This window comes from Lithobates pipiens, unplaced genomic scaffold, assembly GCF_037356315.1.
Source record: "Lithobates pipiens isolate NorthernLeopardFrog02 unplaced genomic scaffold, aLitPip1_a1.2 Scaffold_23, whole genome shotgun sequence".
NCBI lineage: Eukaryota > Metazoa > Chordata > Amphibia > Anura > Ranidae > Lithobates > Lithobates pipiens.
The window spans coordinates 193,841,800-193,869,056 of NW_027507785.1; the positions used below are offsets into that span (position 1 = coordinate 193,841,800).

The 27,257-nt window shown below is 43.2% G+C and overlaps 1 protein-coding gene across 1 annotated transcript in view; it reads left to right on the forward strand.

Annotated features, from left to right (window-relative positions):
- STXBP3 (syntaxin binding protein 3) overlaps positions 1-27,257 on the forward strand; it is a 193,476-nt gene that overhangs the window by 152,704 nt on the left and 13,515 nt on the right. The window contains exons 17-18 of the mRNA XM_077452712.1: positions 3,733-3,818; positions 21,523-21,671. Coding sequence (XP_077308838.1) covers positions 3,733-3,818; positions 21,523-21,671 — 235 coding nt within the window. The remainder of the gene's footprint in view (positions 1-3,732; positions 3,819-21,522; positions 21,672-27,257) is intronic.

The following is a 27,257-nucleotide window of genomic DNA, read 5'->3' on the forward strand; positions in this document are numbered from 1 at the left end:
GTTATATCTAGACTGGTGCATACTGACCAATCCGGCTTTATCCCTGCATGATCTACAGCATTAAACATTAGGAGGCTCTTCCTTAATATTCAAGTCCCGGTTGAGAACCCAGCAAAGCTTTTGACAGCATGGAGTGGAAGTATCTGTGGGCGCAGATTCAGATTGGGTGAAGGATTTATTTTCTTGGATTTATTTTCTGGATAAGGCTCTTATACTCTGCTCTTACAATGAGAATACACATAAACGACTCGCTGTTGGAGGCCTTCCCATTTTTCCGGGGCACTCGGCAGGGGTGCCCATTGTCTGCCCTGCTTTTTTGCCCTGGCGTTAGAGCCTTCAGCGTCTAGAATAAGGTCATCACCAGATATTGTAGGTTTCCAGCGGGGACAAAGGGAAGACAAATTATCACTATACGCAGACAATGCACTGTTGCATCTGGGTGACAGTGGGGTTTCTCTGACAGTGGCAATGCAGCTCATAGAGCAATTTGGTGAATACTAGTATACAGAATACTTAATGCTCCTGTCTGGATTCCACAATATTGGTTCCACGTATAGATTCCTAATTTAGAGCCTTATTCTGGAAAAACAAGGTTGCCCGTATTAAGCTAACTACCCTGCAATACCCTGAAGATCAGGGGGCAGTTCCCCATGCTCAGACATACTTCCTTGCTGCACAGATGCAACACTTTACAGGGTGTGACTTGCCTTCTGTATCAGACCCAGTTAGAGGTTTGTTCGCATACAAATTGCATACAATCTACCCTGCTCTCACACATGGAAAAGAGCTTCCCTAACATCCTTTTGCCCCACAGCCCAACTACTAAAAAAACTATGGGGAAACATTAAACAAAGATTGGGAATAAACTGCTTTTTCTCCAGTACCCCTATATAGCAAAACAGATTCTATGTAGAGATAGCCAAGCTTACTGATCACACACGTTGGGAGGCAGCAGCCTTTAAATACATGTATCAAATTTTTGAGTACCCATTTGACACTGAATGGGTCTTCAACATTCATCATTTTCTTTTTTGTAATCTATATATACCAAGGAGGAAAAAAAAGGTTATTATCTCTAGGACCTACACACAATTATTGACTCATATACAGGCCCATGTTCTGCCTTGCAGGGAAAAGTGGGAGAAACATCAGCCCAATAGATGGAGAAAAATGTGAACAAATACTTGAATTTGTCCCTCTAGTGTCAGTGTCTGTATCACAAAAGCTATCACATTTGTTTATCTTGCATAGAGTCTATAGAACCCCAATAAAATTACATGAATGGGGTATTAGATATTCTCCCATATGCCCTAAGTGTTCATCCCACCCAGTTGATCTTGTTCACATGTTGTGGGGATGTCCCAAACTTGGAGTAGAGTAGTCAAGATCATCAATACTTTATACCAGGTTCAACTGTCACTGGATCCCTTGTCATGTTTGTTGGGTGGCCTGGATGAGGAACTATATACACCTCCTTATTGCTCTTCTTGGATTTCTCTATCTGGGCAGGAAACTTATAGTGAGATACTGGCTGTCCTCCCATACTCCAATCAAACAATGGATCCAAACTGTTAATAATATTATTTTTTACGTGAAAAACACACCTATTATCTTAAGAAATCTCCCAAGAAGTTTGAAAAAATTTGGCAGTGCTGGCTGAGTGCACCGGAGGCGGCTCCTCCACAACTTGTGCTCAATAGTCTGCCGCAAGGTTAACTGTTCTGGAAATTAGGCACTACAGGTTAACATTGAGGGTCCTATCTGATGTATTTCCTATGCAATATTGATGAAGTTATTTATTTTCTTTGAAATTTTGTATGTGGCAAACACATATAGCACTCTAGGTGCAGCTATTGTTTTTTTTGTGTGTGTTCTTTTAGAATTGTCTGCATATTGCAACAGAATAGACTACAAGCTCAACCCCGGTAACTAAAGTATACAGTTCATGTGAATACATACAACCCTTACAAACTGAATCTATTGCTTGCAGGAAATTGTATGTGCTATTACATTACTCTAAACCAATTATAGGACAGGCCCAGATGGATATACTGCCAACCTTTAATTCCTTTCAGAAAGGCCCCCCCTAAGAAGCATTGAAAGCCTCTCAATACCCTCACTCTTGGCCCATCTACCAACCTATATCCCATTTGAATACAGACTTGAAATTGCTTGCTAAAATATTGGCAAATGGAATCAATAAATTCTTGGGCAAATTGGTCCACAAATACCGAGTGGGCTATGTAGGCTATGTTACTTGCTAAAGCAATGGAGCTCGGTCAAATTTTCCAGTAGGCTCATCTCCCCCATTCTCATAACCAATTATTCCTTCCAGCAATAGAAAATCCTTTGGCTTTTGTATGGTGGTTAACCAAAGGTACTAAATATTTACATGGGGACACAACTTATCCCTCAAATGTCTAGAATTTTTAAATACTCATATAAAAATAAATGAAACTGGGCATGTGGACAATGTAGATAATATTGGTATTCACAATCTCCTGAAAAGGTTAAAGTGGAACTTTAGTCAGAAAAGTTTTAAGTCTTGGGATTATTTCAGGCTTTTTGTAGGTCTAGCTATGTAAAACATTAAAAATAAATGCCTATACTGTTTAAAATACAGTAATATGCTGTTTCACCCAGCTGCACATGCTCAGTTGCTCCCTATTTTTGGGCACTGCCAAATTTGTAGAGGCCAATCTGCTAACCACCTTAAAGTGGAAGTAAACCCTCCTATCCTTTTCAGTCAAGCACGCTAATAAACAGTACATACCACACCAGTCAGATGGTATTAGCCAATGCTGGGCCCCCACAGACTCTGCAATCTATAAAAAGTTCTCTCCCAGCCTTGCTGTCAATGGGCAGTAGTGGCGAGCTTCCCTCTCTCCTCCTAACTTGAAGTGCAATCCAGCATTGTCTCCCTGGCAGAGTTGTTTCTTGTGACTCACAGCAACCTGTCTTTCACAGGGCTTCTCCATATTGCAATCAGCTCCTGCCCTAAAACTTTCTTTCATCCTTAGGCTGATGCTGCTTCACTGCTGTTAAACACTCAGGTCAGAGTCACTACTTTCCTCACAAAAACATAACGGGACAGAGCGTTTTCCTTATGCAGCACTCTTTTATAGAACGATAAAATCCTGCATACAAAGCCACTATTCTTTTCAAGCATTTAAATGGATACAAATCCATAATATACGCCTGTCCTAAGCCAGCTCCTGAACCCGATTGTAGACGTTCCCTTTGTGCACACACACCTACTAAAGACACAACGCAGTTCAAAGGTGTTAACACTTTACAGATTGCAGAGTCTGTGAGAGTCCAGCATTGGCTATTACCATTTGACTGGTGTGGTATGTACTGTTTATCAGCCTGTGGATCCCTGAAGTGCTGTCAAAACAGTTGGCTGGACATTGGGGCCACCCTTTGATCCAATATCTTTATCCCTTCCCCCAATTTACTACATATCCCTGGTATCCCCATACTAGCAGTCAGCTAACTGGTTATAGGTATATTGTTTCTCTTTTGTATATGGCTGTCACTTTGTCTAGCATCTTTTTTTTCTGTAGCCTACTTGCTTGCTTCCTCTCAATACAAAATTTTATATATGCTTCTTGTATTTGAAAATTGTAATAACATTATTGTGAAATAAGATAATATAGTTTAATAACTTTATCTGGTTGTTTGATAGCATTATCAGAATCGGCAATGGTTTTACCTTTCATCTTTGTACAGGACAATATTGAGAACAAGTTAGACCCCAGGGAGTGGCCATACTGTTCAGAATGTCCTTCAGCTTGGAATGGTTCTGGGGCAGTCAGGTAAGTGTAAGCTTCATATGAATATCTGACCCATTGAAAAAATGTTGGAAAATTAATGCTTTGGTTTGCTCAGTCATCTCTCCATTTGAGCTCTCGCACACTCAGTGCTATCTCAATCTCCTCGTGATGGACAGCCTCATTGACTAGTAGAGATGATAGAGCAGAGTTATGTTTTTGGAGCGAGAGAAAGACCACCTTTTTTGATTACCATGGTTTTTAGGACTTCTGGAGCACACTGTAAGATTAAGGGTAGCCACCCGTATGTCTCCTACTTTCAGTTTAATTTGTGCATAATCATTGGTATCCTCAGGTAGAATTTGCAACCTGTTTATGGACAGGCAAGTTCATCATTCAGAAAACTGTAATTTTTCATTATCTTGATGATATGCAACTGTAATTTTTCAATAACCTGAATATATGCGTCCAGATTCCCCAGTCTGCAGAGTATTATACCATTATTGAACTTGAGTTGCCTGGATTCTGGAATTTGCAAGCAGGCACATCTACCTATTATCTAGAAAACTCAAAAATGTGTGACTCAGCAAATTCTCCTGAATTCACCATGATTATTATTGAATAAAAAAAAAAAAAAATCGGAGACTTTAAAAAAATAAATCTTGGGTAAAAATAAATATAAATATCTATATCTATCTCTATATCTCATTGTCAGGAAGCAAGTATACAAGGATTGTGACTGCAGCTGTAGCCGTAATCCTGGTATCAATTTCTGATCTGAACGGCTCTTCAGCTGCCCTTTCACTTTTACAGGGTGTGGAGGGGGCCCCACTCCCAGCACCACCTGTCATTCCTGGGCTCTCCGGTGCTATCAGGGAGCCCAGGACCACTGCATCCTGTCTAGCCAACTGAGTATAGAAAGGGAAGGTACATACAGTACCTCCCATTTTGTAAATATTTTATTAGATCTTTTCATGTGACAACACTGGAGAAATGGCACTTTGCTACAATGTAAAGTAGTGAGTGTACTTCTTGTATATTTTTATTTTTATAAAATTTTCATGCAGTACAGTTCAAACATGGAACACAAAATCGGAGCAGGCAACATACCTACTCCACTGAGCGGCCATGTAGTGCCAGTAACTCGACACTGTGTGGATACTATTCAATGTCTGAAAGAATGCTCTGGGAATCCACAGAGGAGAATGGCGTAAGAAGTATACAATTATTGGTAAAATCTTAATTTTGATGAGGCTGATACGACCCGTCAAAGATGAAGGTAACCGCTTCCAGACCTGGGTTCTTTGTTTGAGTTGATTTATTTTGCTTGAGTTGATTTAGTGGCGTGTAATCTTGAATGTTGGTAGTTTTCTTAACACCCAAATAGGTGATAGAGGAAACCCACCACAGCAGAAGGTTACCGTCCAGTAGGTTTTGTGCTTCAGGGCTCACTGGCAGAATGGATGACTTGCCCCAATTCACCCGGGGGCCTGAAAAGGAGGCAAACATGTTGAGTATTAGTAGAGCCACTTGAAGAGATGGCCACAGGTCCCTGAGGAATAGGAGCAAGTCATCAGTGTACAATGCCCGACATTCCCTATTATTCCCTACCAGAATTGCTCCTACTTCTGTGGAATGCTTAACTGCCCTTGCCATGGGTTCCATCATTAAGGCGAAAAGAAATAGGGGGGGGGGGGGGGCAGGCTTGCCTAGTACCCCCTGCCTATGGTAAAGAAATCTGAGAAAGAGAACCGTAGCCCAATCGCCATCCGTGGGTCACTGTGCAACAGAGTGATCCAACGGCGGAACCCAGGACCGAAACCCATATTTTTCAATACTTTTTGCATGTATTGCCAATCGGAATCAAAAGCTTTTATAATGTCTATTGAGACAATGACTTAGGTGGGGAAATCCAAGGTATCCAGCTGCAGATGTGTGAATAACCACCTCAGATTTGTGTCTGTCGACATTCTGGGCATGAACTCCGTCTGATCAATGTCCACCAATGTCGAGATGACCAACCGAGATGCCAAAACTTCAGATCCATGTTAAGTAAAGCTATAGGACGATAGGAAGAACACTCCTGTGGGTCCTTGACTGGTTTTAAAAGTAAAACCATATAGGCCTCCATCATTAAAGCCGGTAAGGCCCCTTGATCACAGAAATTAGCGAAAAGCATGTTCAGTCTGGGTGCTAACTGTGTCATGTATGCTTTGTAGAAGTCTGCGGGAAATTCATCTGGACCCGGAGCCTTCTAGGGTGGAAACGCAAGTATGGCTTCTTCGATTTCCAACACTGAGATACCTTAATTTACAAGAGCAACATCAGAATCCAATAGTCTAGGAAGGGAGAGCCCCTGTAGCAACTCGAATTTGTGTGTTGTCATAGGGGGGAATAGGAGAGTATAGGAATGAGTAGTAATGTACAATTCCCTCCAAGATACCAGACCAAACCTGCGTTTTTTTTTATTTATTTTTTTTTTTTTTTGAAAACTGACAATTTTATTAATTTCAAAAAAACGAGAGGGGAACAGAAATAAGAGGGGATCAACAAAAAGAAGGGGGGGAAAAAGAGAACAAAGCATTTCCAATAAAGAGCGCAGGAGGATGCATAGTACAATAATAATCACAACATCAGATTGCCAGTTGATCCAGCATCACAGCTAGGGGTAGGACAAGGTGCCGGTTCATAAAGTTTATGACCCCTGACATCACAGTGAGCTACTATAGAGTAAAAGGGCCGCAATAGCGAACCTCCTGTACCAGGTCTCTTCAACAAATAGAAATAGGAGCATTAGAAGAGGGAAAAGCTAAGTCAAGAAAAGGAGAGAAAGAATAGAGATGGGGTGTAAGAGGGTTAAGGCAGCCTCCCGCCCCAGGGGCCCAGGATTGTCCCAAAAACAGCCACCCCAGGCAGCATTAGGCCCACGAGAAGAGAGCCGTGTATCATAAGGCTGGGGGAGTCTCCAATAGGACCCAAGGTTCCCATATGCTATCATGCTTATCATTCAGGGAGGCTGTCGGGTATTCCATTCTCTTAACATCTCTGATCCTGGTGTGCAGTTCAGATAGGGAGGGGGGGTCCGTCTGTTTTCATTTTAGGGCCACCAGGCAGCGTGCTGCGGTTAACACATGCGACAATAGTTTCTGTGACATTTTAGTGAAGGAGACGGGTGGCAGACCTAACAGATACATTTTGGGATCTAAGGGCACCTCAGCGCCGAAGATAGATCGGAGCAAGGATTGCACCATCAGCCAGTATGGGAGAAGTAGGGGGCACATCCAGTAGATATGGAATAGCGTTCCCCTATCTTTATGGCATCGCCAGCAACGAGAGTCAGTCAATGGGTATATGGAGTGGAGCATGTCCGGGGTCTGATACCAATGGAATAAGATCTTGTATTGGTTCTCCATTGTAGAGCGTGCAGATGGAGCTTCTGGAAGCCTGCGACCAGATACGCTGCCACGTGCTTAGGGGTATAGTTTCACCCAGGGCCGGCTCCCACTTGCCCATATAGGCATGTCGTGGCCCGTCCGGTGACAGGGACACGATCAGAAGCTGATAGGTGCGGGAGATCATACCCTTTGGGGAAGAGCCCTCCAAACATATTTTTTCTGATTCAGTTAAAGGGGAAAAGCGAAGGTTGACCACAAACGATTGTGCATAGTGCTGTAGTTGCAGATAACTAAAGAAGGCCTGTTTGGGTAAATTAAAAGTGTTTTGTAGGTCCTGGAAGGATTTCCAAAATCTAGGTCTGGGGTCTATCCAAACCTGCATTTTTTATGACGGGAATGCTCACCAGTGTTTTTTGTTCAGCAACCAAATTGGCCAATAATTTGTCATTCTTGTCTCCTTTAGCAAAAATAGACTCTGCCTGCTGCCTAGACTCAGTATGAGCCAGATTTGTAAAGTGCAGTTACACAGAGCGCCACATCTCCAGCAGTGACACATAACTAGCCTCCGATTGAGAGTCTGCGTGTATCTTTGCACTCTCCTTCTCTTTGGCGAGAAGGAGCTCACCCTTCTAGTTTTGGTTTTCCTGGCTGCCTTTATTGCAGAGATACTCTCCCCTTGCCACTGCCTTGAATGCATCCCACACTATTGTCTGCTTGGCCGAGTCCATATTGGTTAACTAATATGTTTCGATGGAGGATTGTATGCATGAGACTGCTTGATCTTCCAGCAACCACCCTGGCAATAGTTTCCAACTTCCCCTCCTTCCCCCGAATGGAAAAGTTAGGGTGACAGAGTGGGTTGTGGTCTGAGGTTCCCCCAGCCAAATATTCTGAATCCTGCAAGTACATGAACATGGGAGCATTGCCAAACGTCAAATCAATTCTAGCTGATGATTTATGCTTAGAGGATACATGAGAATAAGATGTGATGTTTGGGTTCTTCCAAGCAACGCCACAATTCAGTCAGGCCTGCCATAGCTACCCAGGACCAAAAGTCCACTGTGGCTGGCCTAGTGGCATTGGATGAGTCCAATACAGGGTCTAAGATGAAGAGTAGTATAGGGAGGTGGATATAGGGTGATAGTGTGAACATCAAGTCATACAGTAATTTTGCTTGAAAAGGAGGGGGTAAAATTTTAAAATGACAGACGTCCAGTATCACTGCCACATATTGAACCCCCCCCCCCCCCCGATCTGTAAGCACATGGTGGATTGTACAGAGAACAGCCTTGCTGACCAGAATGGAGTCCCCCCTGGCATATGTGGAATATGTAGAGTGGAATGCCTTCTGAATCCGGGGCCTACATAGGGACAAAATTTTACTCCCCTCCAGGTGAGTCTCTTACAGTAGCTTAACCTGTTTAAGATATTGGAATACTGCCACCCTTTTAAATGTGTTGTTTAAACCCCCAACGCAGTTTATACGTTAACGTCCTCTGTCCTCAATATGTATAAACAAAAGCGCTTTTTACACAAAAATATGTGTGTCTATTGGGGACTGTGGAATTATGAACTCAGCAGCTGCTTAATTAATCATTCATAAAAATGAATACATAAAATAAAACACACAAATATCCAGTCAACAGGTCAGATGTCATAAAACCTCACGGTCTCATAACCACCCGCTATTGTCCCGAACAGCAGCGCTAATTAGAGCCATCAAACAATATACTCCTTAGTGAGTAGATATTTGCTGACTCTTAATTATAAAATGCAATCAATGTGCAACTATATTGCATACAAATCGTTAATGAAATCAAAAATAATTCATTAACTCCACATCATCATAGCTGTATACATAAATAGTTTTTTTTTTTTTTTTGGACTAACGAAGAAAGTCTACAGAGTAAATTCTTCAGGTTGGAATTTCTTCACCGTCACCATTCTTTCACACCACCATCACACGTGCATTCCACACTTAGGAGGCTAGTGATCAGTGAAGGCCCCCTTTTGGTAATACTCTTACCGAAATGCACCGGTGAAATCAGCATATCGCACATATAGCTCGCCACATCTCATACACCGTTGCCCTGACGCTTTTCGTCTTTAAAAGACATCTGTCGGAATTACACTATATATATATATATAGTTCCATTCTTTTTGTGCAAACAAACATGGGGATGTTTTGAAGCTGTAACAGGATTAAACGGGAGGAGACAAATGGCCAAAAACCATTCCCGATGAAGATAATGTATGTGTGATATGCTGATTTCACCGGCGCATTTTGGTAAGAGTATTACCAAAAGGGTGCCTCCACTGATCACTAGCCTCCTAAGTGTGGAATTCATGTGTGATGGTGGTGTGAAAGAATGGTGACGGTGAAGAAATTCCAACTTTAAAGAGTCCGCTGTTTTTTTTTAAAAGCCAGCAGCTACAAATACAGCAGCTGCTGACTTTTAAAATAAGGACACTTACCCGCCCAGCGCGCCCGCGATGTCGGCACCCGAAGCCGATCTCTCGATCGTGTCTCGGGTGCTGCCGCCGCCATCTTGGGTATGGGAATCAGGAAGTGGAGCCTTTCGGCTTCATTTCCCGGTTCCCTACTGCGCATGCGCGAGTCGCGCTGCGCAATAAGGATGGACCCGCTGCCTCTTGGACCTGTGTGTTTCCCAGCAGGCAGCGGGGGACTTTCGGAAAGGGGCGTAGATCTACGCCCCTTTCCGCAGAGAGCTATCCCGGAAGTGGGTGCAGATACCTGAAAGGTGCCAATTGTTGCGCCGGAGGGGGGGGGGGATTCCAATGAGCGGAATGTCCACTTTAGGGTGGATCTCCGCTTTAAGAATTTACTTTGTAGACTTTCTTCGTTAGTTTTTTTTTTTTTTTTTGGACTATTTGTGTATACAGCTATAATGATGTGGAGTTAATTAATTATTTTTGATTTCATTAACGATTTGTATGCAATATAGTTGCATATTGATTGCATTTTATAATTAAGAGTCAGCAAATATCTACTCACTAAGGAGTATATTGTTTGATAGCTCTAATTAGCGCTGCTGTTCGGGACAATAGCAGGTGGTTATGAGACCGTGAGGTTTTATGACATCTGACCTGTTGACTGGATATTTGTGTGTTGTTTAAACCCCTCACATTCCATGATACTACCTTAATCTCACTATCCATTTAAACAATTTAAAGTGCATGTAAACCAGAGAAACTCAGCTAGTGGACAAGAAATAAGTTGTTGTACCAGAGACGACTAAACTAAAAAAATAACCATAAAATTGTCCGATATGCAGCTTGATCCCAGAAACTAAAGAAACCTGGTAGAATCCAACCATAAATGTCGATAGTTCTGCATTGTTAGCTGAAAATTTGCATCCTCTGCATGAGATTCTTTGCTCAATTAGTGAGTGAACTTGTGCAACCAATCGACCGCAGGGCATATGTGGGCTCAATATAACATTAGTGACCAGAGACTTACAGTTCTGTGATGCTCTGCATTCATAAAAACTTCCCCAGTAACAGTGTTCATGTACTGCCTCAGACTTGCGCCCTTGTTTGGAGGAGAAAAAAAGATTTTGAAATCCACAGGAGTCATGAAGAGAACATGGTCAAACAGAGAGCAAGGAGAAGTCAAGAAAACGGGAAGGGGGAGTATCATGGGTTTTGATCCAGCCAGTCGCAGGCATCTTGCGGGGTATCAAAGACTTTCACTGTGCCCTTATACTGCACCCAGAGGTGGCTAGGGTAAAGCATACTATATTTCAATTTTCTCTCTGAACCTTCTCTGACATCTGTAAAGGAGTAACGTCGTCTTTGTGTCTCCGCAGAGAAATCAGAACTGCATGATGCGCGCGTTTTTAATTTTTAAATGTTGATGCTTTCTTGCTGCAGCCAGCAGCATGTCACGGTCTCTATAATTAAGAAACCTGACTAGCAACAGCCATGGTGGAGAGCCTGAGGGTCTTGTTCCTGTGTGAACTCTGTGCGCTCTCTCCACAACATATGTGGGGGGGGGGGGATTTCATCACCCAAAGAAAGCAGAGATTTAAATAACTTTTCAGCAAATGTGGTTGTGGCAGTTCCCTCAGCCCCTGGCAGCTCCACCATCCTCGCATTGCTCCGTATTTGCCTATCCTCCACGTCATCTGCTCTGCGTGGACACAGGAACCAAGATGGTGTGGGCGGATCTAGCAGTCATGCTGCTTTGGGAATGGAGCTGCCTCCGATCAAACTGGCTGAAATGAGTAATGTTCAGAATAGCCAGAGAATTGCCTCGATCACATCTGGTCACGCCCCCGTACATCTTGTATAACAGTGTAAATTTGCTGTCCCCTCAAAATAACTAAATTACTATAACGCACTATTGATGTCTAAACCACTGGCAGCAAAAGGGAAAATGTCCAAATTGGGCCCAAAATGTCAATATTTTGTGTGGCCACTATTATTTTCCAGCACTGCCTTAACCCTCTTGGGCATGGAGTTTACCAGAGCTTCACAGGTTGCCACTGGAGTTCACTTCCACTCCTCCATAATGACATCACAGAGCTGGTGGATGTTGAAGACCTTGCGATCCTCCACCTTCCATTTTGAGGATGCACACAGATTCTCAATAGGGTTTAGGTCTGGAGACATGCTTGGCCAGTCAATCACCTTTATCCTTAGCTTCTTTAGCGAGGCAGTGGTCATCTTGGAAGGGTGTTTGAGGTTGTTATGTTGGAATACTGCCCTGCGACCCAGTCTCTGAAGGGAGGGATTCATGCTTTGCTTCAGTATGTCACAGTATATGTTGGCATTTATGGTTCCCTCAATGAACTGTAGCTCCCCAAGGCCAGCAGCACTCGTGCAGCCCCGGACCATGACACTCCCACCACCATGCTTGACTGACTGTAGGCAAGACACACTTGTCTTTGTACTCCTTACCTGGTTGCCGCCACAGGCTTGATACCATCTGAACCATATAAGTTTGTCTTGGTCTCAGACCGCAGGACATGGTTCCAGTAACTCATGTCCTAAAGCCCCGTACACACTATCAGATTGTCTGCTGAGTTTTTCCTTCAGATTTACCAAAACCATATAATATGAGGTCAAACCTTAGGAGTTTCAATGTGTATGCAATCAGGCAGGCCCTTCTACTACATGGTTTTGGTAAATCTGAAGGAAAAACTCAGCAGACAATCTGATAGTGTGTACGGAGCTTTAGTCTACTTGTCTTTAGCAAACTGTTTGTGGGCTTTCTTATGCATCATCTTCAGAAGAGTTTCTTCTGGGACGACAGCCATGCAGACCAATTTGATGCATGGTCTGAGCACTGACAGGCTGACCCCCCACCTTTAACCTCTGCAGCAATGCTGGCAGCACTCATACCTCTATTTCCCAAAGACCGCTGGATATGACGCTAAGCATGTGCACTCAACTTCTTTGATCGATGGTGATGCCTGTTCTGGGTGGAACCTGTCCTGTTAAACCGCTGTTTGGTCTTGGCCACCGTTCTGCAGCTCAGTTTCAGGGTCTTGGCTGTCCTCTTATAGCCCAGGCCAACTTTATGTAGAGCAACAATTCTTTTTTTCAGTTCCTCAGAGTTCTTTGCCACGAGGTGCCATGTTAAACTTCCAGTGACCAGTATGAGAGAATGAGAACTATAACACCAAATTTAACACACCTGCTCCCTGTCCACACCTGAGACCTTGTAACACAAACGAGTCACATGACAACGGGGATGGTAAATGGCTAATTGGGGCCCAATTTGTACATTTTCACTTTGGGGTGTACTCTTGTTGCCAACGGTTTAGGCATTAATGGCTGTGTGTTGAGTTATTTTGAGGTGACAGCAAATTTACACTGCTACAATGTAAAGTAGTGAGTGCACAGCTTGGATAACATGGTGTAATTTCTTCAGTGTTGTCGCATGAAAAAATCAAAAAAATAGTTTCAAAAATGTGAGAGGTGTACTCACTTTTGTGAGATACTGTATGTACTCTCCCCTGATGACTGAAGCCGTAAGCTTCACTTTTGTTTTTTCTTTGTTTACAAGCCGTTGCCAACTTGTAAAGCATCTGATCAAAACTATTTTAGTCATGCATTTAAGAGCAGAAAAGCGATCTGGGGACTAGTAGACCCCAGATTTCTCAGTTAAGATTACCTGTGCTATTACAAGTGGGTGATGTTTATCTGTTGTGATAGCAATAAAGTTGTTTTAAAAAAAACTGTGTAAAAGACACCCCTGTCCCCTCATGCGCAAATGCGAGAACAAATGTAGGTCCCGCTCCTGTGGGTAAATGGTGGTTACACCACATGTGAGGTTTCCTCACGAATGTCAGAGTGAGAGCAATAATCCCAGCATCAGACCTCCTCTTTAAATCCTAACTTACTAACCTGTAAAAACGTTTAAAACTGTGCCTATGGATAATTTATTGTACCGTAGTTATTCTCCATTGCTTGAGTTTTTGCAGTTTTAACCACTTCCCGACCAGCGCACGACGATGTACGTCGAACAGAATGGCACGGGCAGGCATATTGGCGTACATGTACGTCCAATATTCGATGCTGCCCTGCCATCGGGAGCGCGCCGCCGGCGGCGCGCTCCCGCGCTGGTCAGGACCCCCGTGAGTCCGGTCGCGGGACCCGCAATCGTCTCACGGAGTGGCCGAATGGAGAAAATGCTGTATAAACAACATTTTTCCATTCTGCCTAGCAACTAGTGACGCTGATCTCTGCTCCATGTGATTGGAGCAGAGATCAGTGTACACTAAATGAAAGCCCAACCCCCCCACAGTTAGTAACACACCCCTAGGAACACTTAACCCCTACACTGCCACCCACTGGTTAACCCTTTCACTGCCAGTGTCATTTACCCAGGAATCACTGCATTTATATAGCAGTGATTACTGTATAAATGACAATGGTGTCAAAAATGTCCGATGGGTCCCCGACAATGTCGCAGTCACAATAAAAATCGCAGATCGCCGCCATTACTAGTAAAAAAAAAATAATAAAAAATTATTAATAAAAATGCTATAAAACTATCCCTATTTTGTAAACGCTATAACTTTTGCGCAAACCAATCAATAATCGCTTATTGCGATTTTTTTTTTACCAAAAATATGTAGAAGAATACGTATCGGCCTAAATTGAGGGAAAAAAAAAGTTTTTTTATATATTTTTGGAGGATATTTATTATAACAAAAAGTAAAAAATAATGCGTTTTTTTCAAAATTGTCGCTCTATTTTTGTTTATAGCGCAAAAAATAAAAACCGCAGGGGTGATCAAATACCACCAAAAGAAAGCTCTATTTGTGGGAAAAAAAGGACGTCAATTTTGTTTGGGAGCCACGTCGCACGACCGCGCAATTGTCAGTTAAAGCGACGCAGTGCCGAATCGCAAAAAGTGGTCTGGTCTTTGACCAGCAAATTGGTCCGGTCTGAAAGTGGTTAAAGTGTGACATGTTAGGAATCGAATTGCTCGGCGTAACTTCATCTTTTTATATTTTACCATAAAATTGATTATTATATTTTTGTTTGTGTCCACTAAAATTCATTAATGTATGTTTTTCCTAAATATTTGCATTTGATAAACAACCACCATTTTATTCTCCAGGGCCTTTGCGTTCAGAAAATATATCAGGTTTTGGGTTTCTTATTAATTTTCTAGTAACATGCAGATTTTTACATATATGTGAGAAATGTCAGAATTTACCCGGTCGGCAAATGGTTAAAGGCATTTTTCTTATTTCTTTTGTTTGTGTCATGAGGTTTAAATGTTGCACTGAATCTTACAGTGCAAGGCACAGGACAGGAAGTCGTAGACTGTGGGTTATATGCTGCTACCTTCAGGTGATTGGACACTGGGAAAAACTTTCTTGTGAATGCCCTCAGTTCAATCCCATTTAACCTGACCCATTCTGTGGCACTCAAGTTTTTTTTGTAGTGTACTTTGGTGATGGACATCTCACATGAAGTTTTCTAAACCATTTTTTTCTAACTTTCTTATTACTTCAACACTTTTATCAAGGTCTAACTACTTATTTGGTTAGTGCTCATCAGCAGTTTCTGGATCAGGTTCCTTCGATGTACATCTTCGGTACTGGACCGGAGTTATTGCTTAGGTGATGACATAGTTACACTATGGCTTTCAGCTGGTGCACTTTGCCCCCATTTTCCATTGTGAGCACAAGAATGCATCTAGTGGTCTCCTGGCTACCTGATGTTCCACAGATAGTCACAAGACATTGGTCAGTGCCTGTGTTATCATGGCTTCTTTCCCACGCTAATACCCTCTTCTTCAGCACCAATTTCATGCGTATCCTACTTGGAATCTCCTTATTTAGCAATGGCAGAGACAAGGTGCAAAGGAGCTAAGAAAAAATGGCCTAATAGCAGTCATGCGCCAATTGGTACTATAGAAAACCAGAAAAACACTGAGGGCAATACTTGTTCCTCTGCGCTGGAGCAAGGTCCTATATGGACACCGCTCCCTTTTTGCTCTACCCCTGACTCCCTCTCAGGCATTAAACACATGGTCTATATTACAAAGGTAAATTTCACTGCAGCTGTGTCTGATTTCTTTGTGAAATTCTTGGCTCTTCTAGAACCTTTGGCCTCCAGGTCCTAAAAGTGCCCTTCTGCCTATCCACCACCTGAACCTATTTAGGACTGTGACCCGAAACCTCCTAATCTCCAAGGAAGATATGGAAAAAGGTGAGATGCAGAAAAGGATCTTGCAGAGGATTTTTCAACACCTCCGTTATATGTGGCACAAGCAAAGTCTTCAAATCATATGCTTTCTTCTGTGAGCTCACTTATTTTTGCAGTGTGGACTAGACGTTGCCTAAAAGAACCAGGTTCTTCTTGGTCTAAACAAGCTCCTATGGGCACAAGACAGCTGGTGGAGTCCAGAAAGACTTTTCCTTTTGTGTATTGGGATTAAGATATGGACTTGCCTGTTAAGTCACAATTCCTATTATTTTTTTTGGTACAGGAAGCATAACCTTTTCATTTTCAATACCATTTTCTTTATCGTACATCACGTGACAATTCATATTCATAAATACTTGCTGGATATGCTGGTAAAAATGACCATGGCTTGAAAAGGCAGGAATCCCTACCTAGGCATAACCCCTCATAACTCCTAATGTTTAGCTAGTGTCCTTAGGTGGTGAATGTGCCTACCTATATCATATTAAACGTTTCCTTCTGTGGGCTTTAGTTCCCTATTTTTGGGCCTGTTCCTAACACCCCTGATAGGGTAGAGGAGGACTTCATGTGGATCAATCACTACAGCTAGTTATCTCTATGGTTCAGTGTACCAGGTGAACCCACTGGCAGGGTGCTGTACAGGCCTGGAGTGGAGCCCCGAAAGGCCAAGCGTGCTGTGTCTGCCATGGATGGGTAAAGATTTGGCCTGCTGACCCTGCAGCATGGATTGGTGAGTGCCTCTGGAAGAGGTGAGCAGATGGCAGTCTCTCCTATAATTTCCTTTGAGCATTGGAACTGGAGCGATACACCGTACCATTGGTGTTTAAAAGGGTCAGAATGGCACAATGTTATCACATGTGTCTGCCATTTTGCTAGTTCCCTGGGTACAGTGACATGTGCTTCACAAGCCCCCCCCCCCCCCCCCCAATCATTACAGCTAGTTGTTTAGCTATCCTATCACAGCTCCTGCTTGGCATAGCAGCTTTCAGCACTTATGTCACTTAGGTGTTTGGCTTGTGTCTGCAACCTGTCAGCTGGGTGGCCATTCCCGTAGAGTATAAAAGGCCTGCAGACCCTCAGTAAGCCAATTCTTTGTGCAGGCAGAGAAGTGGATGGGGTAGCAATTGGGTCGTCCCCCAAATTTCCCTATCTGGGAAGGAGCATCCTCTGCACAGCCCTTCCCAAAGGGTCAGTTTAACTCTGAAGACCATCCCTTTATCTGGTATTTCCTCTGTCTTGGGCACAAGCCTCCACTTCCCTTGTGTCCAAAGAAGGAAATTTTCTCCAGCCATTTCTGGTTTGCAAGACCAGGGGTTTTCATTGGTTTGAAATGCCTAGGATGAAAATGTGGGTGCTCTCCTTCCCTCTTCTAATCTTGTGCAGGAGGATGAGGTTTAAGAGGATAATCCTCAAGCCGAGGAAGAGGAGGAAGCAGTGGAGGATAGAAAATCCTCTTTACACAAGACCTCCAAAGATGAATCTTGGAGTCTGGGGCTGTCTGACACAGAAGACCACAGTTTGCTTCCTAGCAGAGGGTAGTGCACACTAACTTGAAGTTGCCAGTTCCAGAAACCTCTTTTCCAAAGTTTACTGGATTTGGGTTCTAGCAACCACCAAAACATCCCAAATATTTTCCAGTGCACACTTGCTTGCAGGAAATGATGTATTCCATTTAAGCTCACTGCAGAAAGTTTTCACCTCCAAAGTGTTCACTCAGTACTCCATGGAGGAGGAATTCTACAAGAAACAATGTTCTCTGGCTGTTGACCCATCCATTTCCTTGAATAGAACCCTGACGATCATAGTAGATGAGGTACTGGTCTTTTAAAAAAGATGCCATGAGTGGCTCTGCAGGCTGGCAGTGGGATTTTGCCAAGCCCTTGAAGAGTGGGCAAAAACGCATGCTCCGTGCCAGAGAATTGAATCCAGGGGATTCTGCTATCTGACTTTCTCTGAAAGATTTTTGAAAGCCTCAAGTGTTTCAGTAGATTCTTTGGAAAATTCTGTATAGCCGCTTTTACTGGTGGGCACCGTGTCTGTCCATGTGAAAAGGATCCTGTAGCTCAAGTGTTATTTGCAGAACTCTGCAAGAAAAAAATGATTAAGCTGCCCTTTTGAGGGTAAATGATTGTTTGTACCATCCTTGGATGCCTTTAGTCAAAAGGTGACTGTGGCTAAAAGCATGCTCTTACCACTAAAGAAGACAAAGGTTACAAGTCAAAAAAACGATGCCTGTGGAATCCGTGGCGAGTTCCTTATATGCTGTAAGCAGCCAGGCTCAGGCTTTAAAAGCAAAAGACTTTGTCCAAGAAGAACTGGGCTCTCAAGTCTTCTAGCTCTGTAGGCAAGTCGTGCTCGCAGTAAAGAGATAACCCCCACTTACGTGAGTAGGTTAACGTCTGTCAGCCTTTGTGGCCACATGGATTCAGTAACTTCAACAACTGGGTCTGCAACATGGTGTCTAGAGAATACAAACTGAAGTTTCACCGTTTTCCACCTCCCATGCATTATGTACTCAGTGGATATCTTTTGGAGACACAAGTGTTTTTTGTTTTGTTTTTTCTAACTCGGAAGGGCTGTTGTTCCAGGGGTCATTGCACCTGTACCAGAGGGGAATATGTCTTGCATCAGTGGATAATAAAGATGCATAATTATACTTTTGATTTTCTATCCTCACTAGTGATTTATGCTATTCACAGTGGAGGATCACCTGTCCCAGGTTGTGGTGTGGCCCTTCTGCCTGTCCACAGTCCACAGAGTATTTACCAAGGTGTTGGCTCTGGTTCTGAGATTATGGAAGACTCAAGGTATTACTGTTGTGGGATACCTTGATGACCTGATTAATAGGGACCAACCAGCGCAGAAACTTAAAACCAATGTCCAGCAGACGGTACAAGTCCTGCAAAGGTGCACTTGGTTTTTAATCCTTCATAAGTCGGTCTTAGTTCCGACGCACTGTCTGAAGTACTTAGTCTTCAACATGGCAATGGTATTGGTTGGAGGTGTTCAGAGATTTGTCTGCCGTGGGGATGCCAGATGTTGAACTCTTCACGTCCCAGATTTGGTAAAAAAAACACAGGTTTATGTACTGAATCCTCGGGATTGAGCGGTGGGTGCCCTAGTGACTCCTTGGGATAAACTTTCCCTGACCTATGTCTTTCTTCCACTGCAGCTTCTTCCTCACTTGTTGCACAGGATAAAGATGGAGGACATTCTGGTGATTCTGATTGGCACAAAATTTAGGATGTCTGCATCAAACAAGCCTCAGGCTCTTCCAGATTGGTTAGATTTGCCGTTACAGGGTCCAATTTTCCATCTTGCTTTGTTGTGGCTGGATAAGATGGCATGACTGTTGAAGCCCAAATTCTGAGGGAATGGCGTGTGGTTCTCTGTAATCCCCAATCTTCCTCAAGGCAGGAGTGTCAACCTTCTGGAAGGTGTAACACTTGAAAGCTTTTCTTTGCCTAGTGCAATGCTTGTATGTTTCAACCTCGGTCGTGCGTTGTTAGGTGCTTTGTGGCTTTTTATCCAATCTGGTGTCGATGTCTCTGGTCTTAAAGCGGGAGTCCACCGGGACTCCGCGTTTTTTTTTTTTTTTTTTTAAAAGCCAGCAGCTACAAATACTGCAGCTGCTGACTTTTAAATAGTGACACTTACCTGTCCAGCGCGCCCGCGATGTCAGCACCCGAAGCCGATCGCTCGCTCGTGCCGCCGCCATCTTGGGTATGGGAATCAGGCAATGGAGCCTTTCGGCTTCATTTCCCGGTTCCCTACTGCGCATGCGCGAGCCGCGCGGCGCAATCCGGACGGTCCCCGCTGCCTCTGGGAGCAGTGTGTTTCCCAGCAGGCAGCGGGGCACTTGCTGAAGGGGGCGGGCGCTTGCGGAAAGGGGCGTTACGTACGCCCCTTTCCGCAGAGAGCTAGCCCGGAAGTGGGTGCAGTTACCTGGATTATCCAGGTAACTGCACCCCCTCCCCCCTGAAAGGTGCCGATTGTGGCGCCGGAGGGGGGGGGGGGGGATTCCGATGAGCGGAGGTCCATTTTAGGGTGGACCTCCGCTTTAAGTACCATCAAGAGATAGATCTCAGCCTTGGCCATTCTGTTTCAGAATTCTAGTGTCTCATTCCTTAGTACAATCCTTTTGTGTAGTGTGTCATGCAGTTTGTTCTGCCTGTGGCCCCCTTATCTCTGTGGGACCTTTTTTATTTTGGTCTTGTCTGTTTTGCAGACTTTTGCTGTTGAACCTCCTCTGAGGGATTTCCTTGTCACTTCTCATGTGCAAGGTTGTCTTTTGGTTGACATTACTTCTGTTCACTGGGTCTCAGCGTTCACTACAATTGTTCTGCGGGAAACCTTTCCTGGTTCTTCGCCAGGATTAAGCGATTTTGAGGCTTTTTCATATCTAAGGTGGTTTCTTTGTTCCACCTGAATGAGAACATTGCATTCCCATCTTTTTTGATCTAATCCTCCGCATCCCAAGGAGAAGGCGTTTCCCTCTTTGAATGATGTTAGAGGTTTATCTGAAGTATACAGCGTTGTTTCAACAGTTTGATTGTCTGTTTGTTCTGCTTGAGTCTTTGCAAGGGTCCGGCTGCTTCTTGATTCACTATTTCTATGTGAATTATTTGGATTGTTTCTCAGGCCTGTGGTATCAAGGGCAGGGTTCATCCTTTCATATTTAGGGCCTATTCCACCAGGAGTGTCAGTGCTTCCTGGGTGATTCAGCGTCAAGAGTTTTTGGGTTTGCTACATGGTCTTCTATTCACACGTTTTCTACGTTCTACCAGGTAGCTGTTCACTCATCTGCATATGCCAGTTTTGGGTGAAAGGTCTTTCCAGGTAGCTTTGTAGTGTGTTTTTCCCCTATTCAGTTTTTGGGTTCCCTGTATTTAGTTTGTTGCTGTGCTTTTGGGACATTCTATTAGGAGAGTCTTCAGGAACTGAATATGTACAGTCTGGAGGAAAGCCGGGAAAGGGGAGACTTGATTTGAATCCTTTAACTACATCAATGAAGCCAAGAACAAGGGGAGATGACCTCACACTAGCAGGAGAAAAATTCAAAATTAATCTTAGAAAGCATTTTACCAAAATTAGTTTTATGCTTGGAATAGATTTCCAGCAGAGGCAGTGAGTCAGTCAACAGTAAATGGATTCACACATGCTTGAGACAATAGATATATACTCGAACAAAAAAGTAAAAAACAAAAACGCAAAAAAACTATATGTTTAAAAAAGAAATAAGCATACTCGATGGTATACTTGGTCTTTTTTCCTGTCCTCACTCTTCTATGTTTCTATGTGTCATCCTCTGTCCTGTGGATATACAATCAGGAAACTAGGAATTTTGGTTTTCCTGTAAAATCCCTTTTCTTGGAGTAAATCACAGGACACAGATGCTTACCCTGCTGTCTGTTTCTCATTCCTTGCTACAAAATTGAGTCTTTGCAGAGCTGTGAGAGGTTATGCCTGGGTGGGGATTTCCTGCCCTTTTTGGCCAGTGATTATTCACCTGAAGGTGGCAGCCTATAAACCAAGTAGTGATCAACATGAAGTCCTCAGTGTTCTGTGATGTAATCAAAAAATTATGATTTTTACATGTAAAACAAAAATCCTAATATTACACCCGTTTTCTCTACCAATCATTACTGTTTTTTGTTTAGTGCCCGACAGAAACACAATACAATAGGCCGCGAAGACCGGAAAACAGTGTCTAAGCTGATCATTTTCGTAATTGGAGGGATCACATACTCTGAAATTCGTTGTGCTTATGAAGTGACAAATGCCAACAAGTTTGTCCAGGTTATAATTGGTAAGTTATAAACCTTCCATTGTTGATATGTTTTTAAACTTTTATAGAAACCGTAAAGAATTCCTTCTTTCCCCAACTGCAGATGGGTGTCTTATTTTTCCTCAAACATGCTAATATCGGGTCAACAGCCCCATGTCAAAATTTTTGTTAATGTAGCAGTATGGAGTTGTTTAGAAAATGTGGGTCATGTCTGGCTAAAATAGACAACCCTTTTCCCATTTTGGATACAGCAGGGGGGGATGTTTAAAACTGCTATCAGTTTTGGTTTTTTCCCCCCAGATTTCCTTTTCCTTTGACTCTGTCCTTTAGACACAACAGTAAATGAGAGGAAATCTCTCCAAAATCAGGGCAATGCCCCTTTAGTTGTCTTGAGCAAGTGTTGCTATTGGAAGTTTTCTCTCCTTGTTCTGGTGACCACTCAAAATTTAGAATTTTCCCTCACTTTCAGTCCTGGTAACAGTAGCTAGTTACCAGCACAAATAATGAAAGTAAATCTTCATAACATGAACTAGACAGCAATAAAAAAAAAAAAAGAAAAACTGACACTTTCAAAGTGAAAGGGATGTGGCAGCTCCACAGCTGCTGATCGCTTTCACACAGCTAGCTCAGTGGTGACTCCTCTTGCCCCCCCCCCCCCCCACCTCTTCCTCCCATGGTTCCCGGGCTGTCCTGCACTCACCGGGGGCCCGGGAACACATCCGGTGGCTCGGGGATAGAGACTGCAGTGAGGCCGAGGTAAGACCATGCCTCGATCTCACTTGCGAACAGTGAAACCGGAAGTGAAGTCACTTCCAGTTTCAGATGCACCCTTTCCTCGCCAGCACAACAGGGGGACACTTCTAACTATCTGTGATTGGTTAGATGGTGTGAAGGGCAGGGGAGACATTGGAGTCTTAGACCCCTAATGTCGCAATAAAGAGTACCTGTCACCTGCCGAATGTTATCGCATAGGGGTTTATTAACCCCTTGTGATGGCATGGAAGTAAAAATAAATATAAAAATAAAAGAAAAAAACACATTTAAAAAATAAAAGAAAAAACATATTGGAATAGAAAAAAAAATTGCCAAAAACCCCCGTAGCCCCACACACCTAAGTAAATGCAAGCTCAGGATGTGCATGTTAACTGCGGTCGCACCATGTGATTTGTTGCCCGCGAATGTCCGAGTGAGAACAATAATTCTAGCACAAGAGCTACTAGCTAACTCCTATGGTGATTTTTGGGCACAATCGTTTTTGGCAATATTGCGGGTGCACGCAATTTTAAGATGTGGCATGTTTGGTATCTATTTACTCAATGCAACCTCCTTTTAGGTTTTAACCCAAAGTGGGTATTATATGGTGGTGTTTTGCACTACCGTTCATTTTATTATATTTTTTCCTGAAAATTTGTTTTAAACAGTTGTGAAAATATCATGTGAAACAAAAATCTACAACTATCCCCTTTTTATTCTACAGGGCCTCTGTATTGAGAAAATATATAATGCTCTGGGGGTTTAATTTTTATTGCAGACAATTAAGATTTTTACATGTATGCAAAAAATTTAAAAAATTGCTCTGGACCCAAACTAGATAATCAAGTTTATCCTATTACTTGGAAAATTGTAAAGCTTTTTTTTATTTAGCCAGCACAAATCAGGTGGATGGGGGAATTCCCTATTGCTTGAATTCTGTCAAACAAGGGACATCCACACACTGATTGAAATGCATCTAGTTCCTGCTGAACCGGCCAAATTTCTATGGTCCACTTAAGGGCCCATGGTTTGACAAGGATTGCTGAAATGTTGCCATACAACTGTATGGATTATTATTCCCATTACAGTAGGGACATAGGACTAAGGTAACCTTTCAAAAGAACAGATCATTATATTTAGGTGGTGAAAAAAGACCTGATGGCTTGTAAGTTCGTTAACCCTTAAGGCTTATGTGAGGTCTGCAAAAAAACGGTTATTACCCATAATATCAAAAACACTGCAATGTTCAATAAAAAAAAGCTTCCAAGAACCTGAAAAAGATATTTTATCCAGTGGTCTCATGATTGCAAGTATTCCGTTCCTATATTTTTTGCTTGGTGGGGGGGAGCGCATGTTTATATTAGAAGGAGCCTAACAGTGTCACTGCCAATCAGATGGGGGGGGGGGGGATTTGCGCCGGCAGTAGTTCAACCTGTGCTGTTGCAGGCTGATTACGGGACTTCAGGCATGCCAGGCATCTGAACACTGTTCTGTAGGTTCCAGAGAAGTAAGTACACAATGTGACCATGCTAGCATGAATCTGCTTCCATGGTTACTGTGTTCATAAAAAAAAAACTGAAAACCTTCATTCTCAAGGGTACTGGCAGGATTACCGGGTATTTAGTCTGTCTTGCACTTCTTCAAATAAAAAGAACAATAATGTTTACTGTGAAAGACAGATAAATTAATTACCTAACTTTTACCCTTACATAGTACAAGAATTTATCTCACGGCGTAGGAATATAATTGCCATGGAAACAAGCACAGTGTTCAAAGCATGGGAATTACTATGAGCATTTAAATCTAAATTCTAGGTATGCCTATTTTTGCATTGTTGCATTGGTCCTGCTGGTACCAGGTGATTGCACAAGCAGTTGCAAGCTTTTGAAGAAATATTCCCTGGCCCTACCCATTTGTAGGAGGAGGTGATGATCAATGTACACGTTCTGCACCTAATTTCTATTTTGAAGAGGCCACAAATATTTTTGAGCCTTGTATACAGTTCTTTAGGTTGAAGACCTTCTGGAGAAAACCTTAGCACAAACGCGCGAGAAGGGTAAAGAGGGAATACCAGGAAAGGTAGGGGCGGAAGGGAAGGGTAAAATATAAGTGTAAGAGAGTAGTAAGGAGATAAGTGAGTAGACTTACCCTTACCCCTAGGTGGACATCTGAGCCCAATATTCTAGCATAAATGTAAGGTCATTCAAGTAATACCGAGTTTTATGGAATTGTTCTCGTGTGGTTGGAGGAAGCTGTAAAATTGTCAGTGGTTTTAACCTTGTTCACTTGCATAACCACACACCTAATTGGAGAGGGCGTTATTTTTAAATATTGCATCAAAAGTGAAATTTATTTATTTTTGCTGACAATTTCCCTCACCTGGTCCCAGGAATTGTGTAATAGTTGGCAGCTCAAGAAAATATATAGCATAGAGCTGGGGTACTGAATTAAAATTCATGGGGTCCGGTCGGAAAAAGTTTCTTCCAGTGGAAATCCAAGTGTCATTTTGGTGCTATTCCTCCACATCAGACTCCCCTTCACATCACAGCACACACACACAACTTTAGGTCCCACACACATCACACTTTGCTTTATTGAAATGTCAAAATACATTTCATTCATTTTTATGCACCGCAGCTCATTTGCGGTGTATAGAAACAGTATGCATTTTGCACCGCACTGCTCAGCACTCAGAGACCTGTGTTTTTTTCCTAGTGCAGAAATCGGACCCCCTTTTACATCAGTGTCCTCAGTCCCCCTTTCACATCACATCCCCCCTTTTACATCACAGGCTGCCTCATTACAGACCTGCCATCACTGGCCTCCCCCAATCACAGCACCCTCATCAGACTGACCCCCCCCCCCATCACAGAACCCTCATCACAGACTGACCCCCCCATTCACAGAACCATCATCACAGACTGACCCCCCCCCCCCCCTCCAAATCACAGTGCCACCATTACATGCCTCTCTTGATATTAAACCCATGCCCCATTCATAACCACACAGCACTCTTCCCTCTCCACAGAGCCCTACCTTATTCACACAAGTGAAGTGTGGCCACTCTAGACAAGGGATGGAACTTTTCACGTTAAAGATAGGTGATTGATTGGTTGCTGGGCAGCGGGGCAGTCCCAGCAAAAGCCCATTCTTAACTTAAAAAGTCCTGCCCTTTGTCCAGAGCAGCCACGCATCATGTCTTCTGTGACTAAGACGAGCAGTGTGGTGAGGGGGGAGTCCAGCAATATTACTGAAGAGACGGACCTGCTGCACCTGCCATGCTCTAAACTGTGGCGGGGAGAGAACACGGGAAACTACTTGGCAAGGCTGCGGTCCGTGTAGAATGGGGGTAACCAGACCATGGTACACCATTTAGTGACACCTGGGATAGAGCCTTTATGTTGTAGACATGTCCAACACAAGGGACTACTGTGGGAAAGTTCTATTAAGAGTCTCTGGGACTATGTACCTCCATATACTATTTAGGCATGATCCTGTTTCTGCATCTGCATAGCTCCATTTGATGCATACAAGTAAGAAGCTTACCTGACTAAGACTGCTTTCACACTGAGGCGCTTTACAGGCACTATAGTGCTAAAAATAGCACCTGTAAAGAGCCTCTCCTCACTCCAGTGTGAAAGCCTGAGTGCTTTCACACTGCAGCAGTGTGCTTGCAGTATGGTAAAAAAAAAGTCCTGCAAGCAGCATCTTTGCAGCGGCGCTTTGCAGGCAGTCTTGGCCCTTTTTCAGCAGCTAGCTGCCGAATAGCGCTGATAAAATGACAGCAAAGTGCCGCTAAAAATAGCAGCGCTTTACTACCGACGCCCCCAATGCCCCAGTGTGAAAGCAGCCTAAGGTGGATTTTTGGTGACTAACTGGGCTCAAATGCTGGGCTCCTTCTCCAGCACCACCATCTGTACCCAAGTCTGATCCCAAAATGCCTAGCCTAGAAGAGGCAGCAATAGAAGGGAATGAAGTGAACAATGATGGAGGAGGCCCTATAAACATGATGCTACAGCTTCGGAGTGCAAAAGCCTTGGCATTGATGCACTTGAACCTCCCCCCTCTCATCATGCCTCTTTAAATGTAGCAGTTCTCTCTTGACCCAAAGACATTTCCTGTTCATGAACAAATAGAATGAACAATGTATGATGAATGGTCAATCCAGACAAGATTTTGACCCCTCTGTATTGTATTGCCAAGCTCTATCCAGTGGGAAAAAGTGGTCTGTTCCGTGGTTAATCCTGTGATCTGTCTTAAAGAGGAACTACACTAGTTTTATAAAAAAAAAAAGTAAGTCCGCATCTACAAATACTATATCTACTTTTAATAAACATCTGTTCTCCAGTCCAGAAGTCCAGTACTGTCTTCCCACGGGCTAGTTCTTCGCTGGTCTTGGGTGTGGGAATCCAGCTGTGACTTCCTGCTGTTTCACTGCTGACTCCCCTCTGTGCTTTCAGGCTGGTCCCAGGAACTTATGGATAGAGAGTGGTGGGTCGGACCTCCGTAATTCTCAACTAGCCACTAGGTATCCATTCCCAGAAAAAAACTGCAAATGTTTGTTGGGGGGGGTAGAGTAGAGGATGGGCTGTACTTTACCTCTTTTAAGTAAAGTTCTGCTTCAACCCTTTTGCTGCCAGGCCCTGTGCTCCATTTTGTACACTGAGGTGGCCAGGCCATTTTTGCAATTTTTTCCTTTGATTTATTATTTTTCACTTTCAGAGTTTGTAAAAGACCCACAAACCATATATTTTCTGAAAGCACATGATCAGTAGAAAAAAAGGTGCTACTGATTTTCTAGACCCCACAGTATTTGTACAAATGTTTATCAAACCAATATATTTGCAATCAATA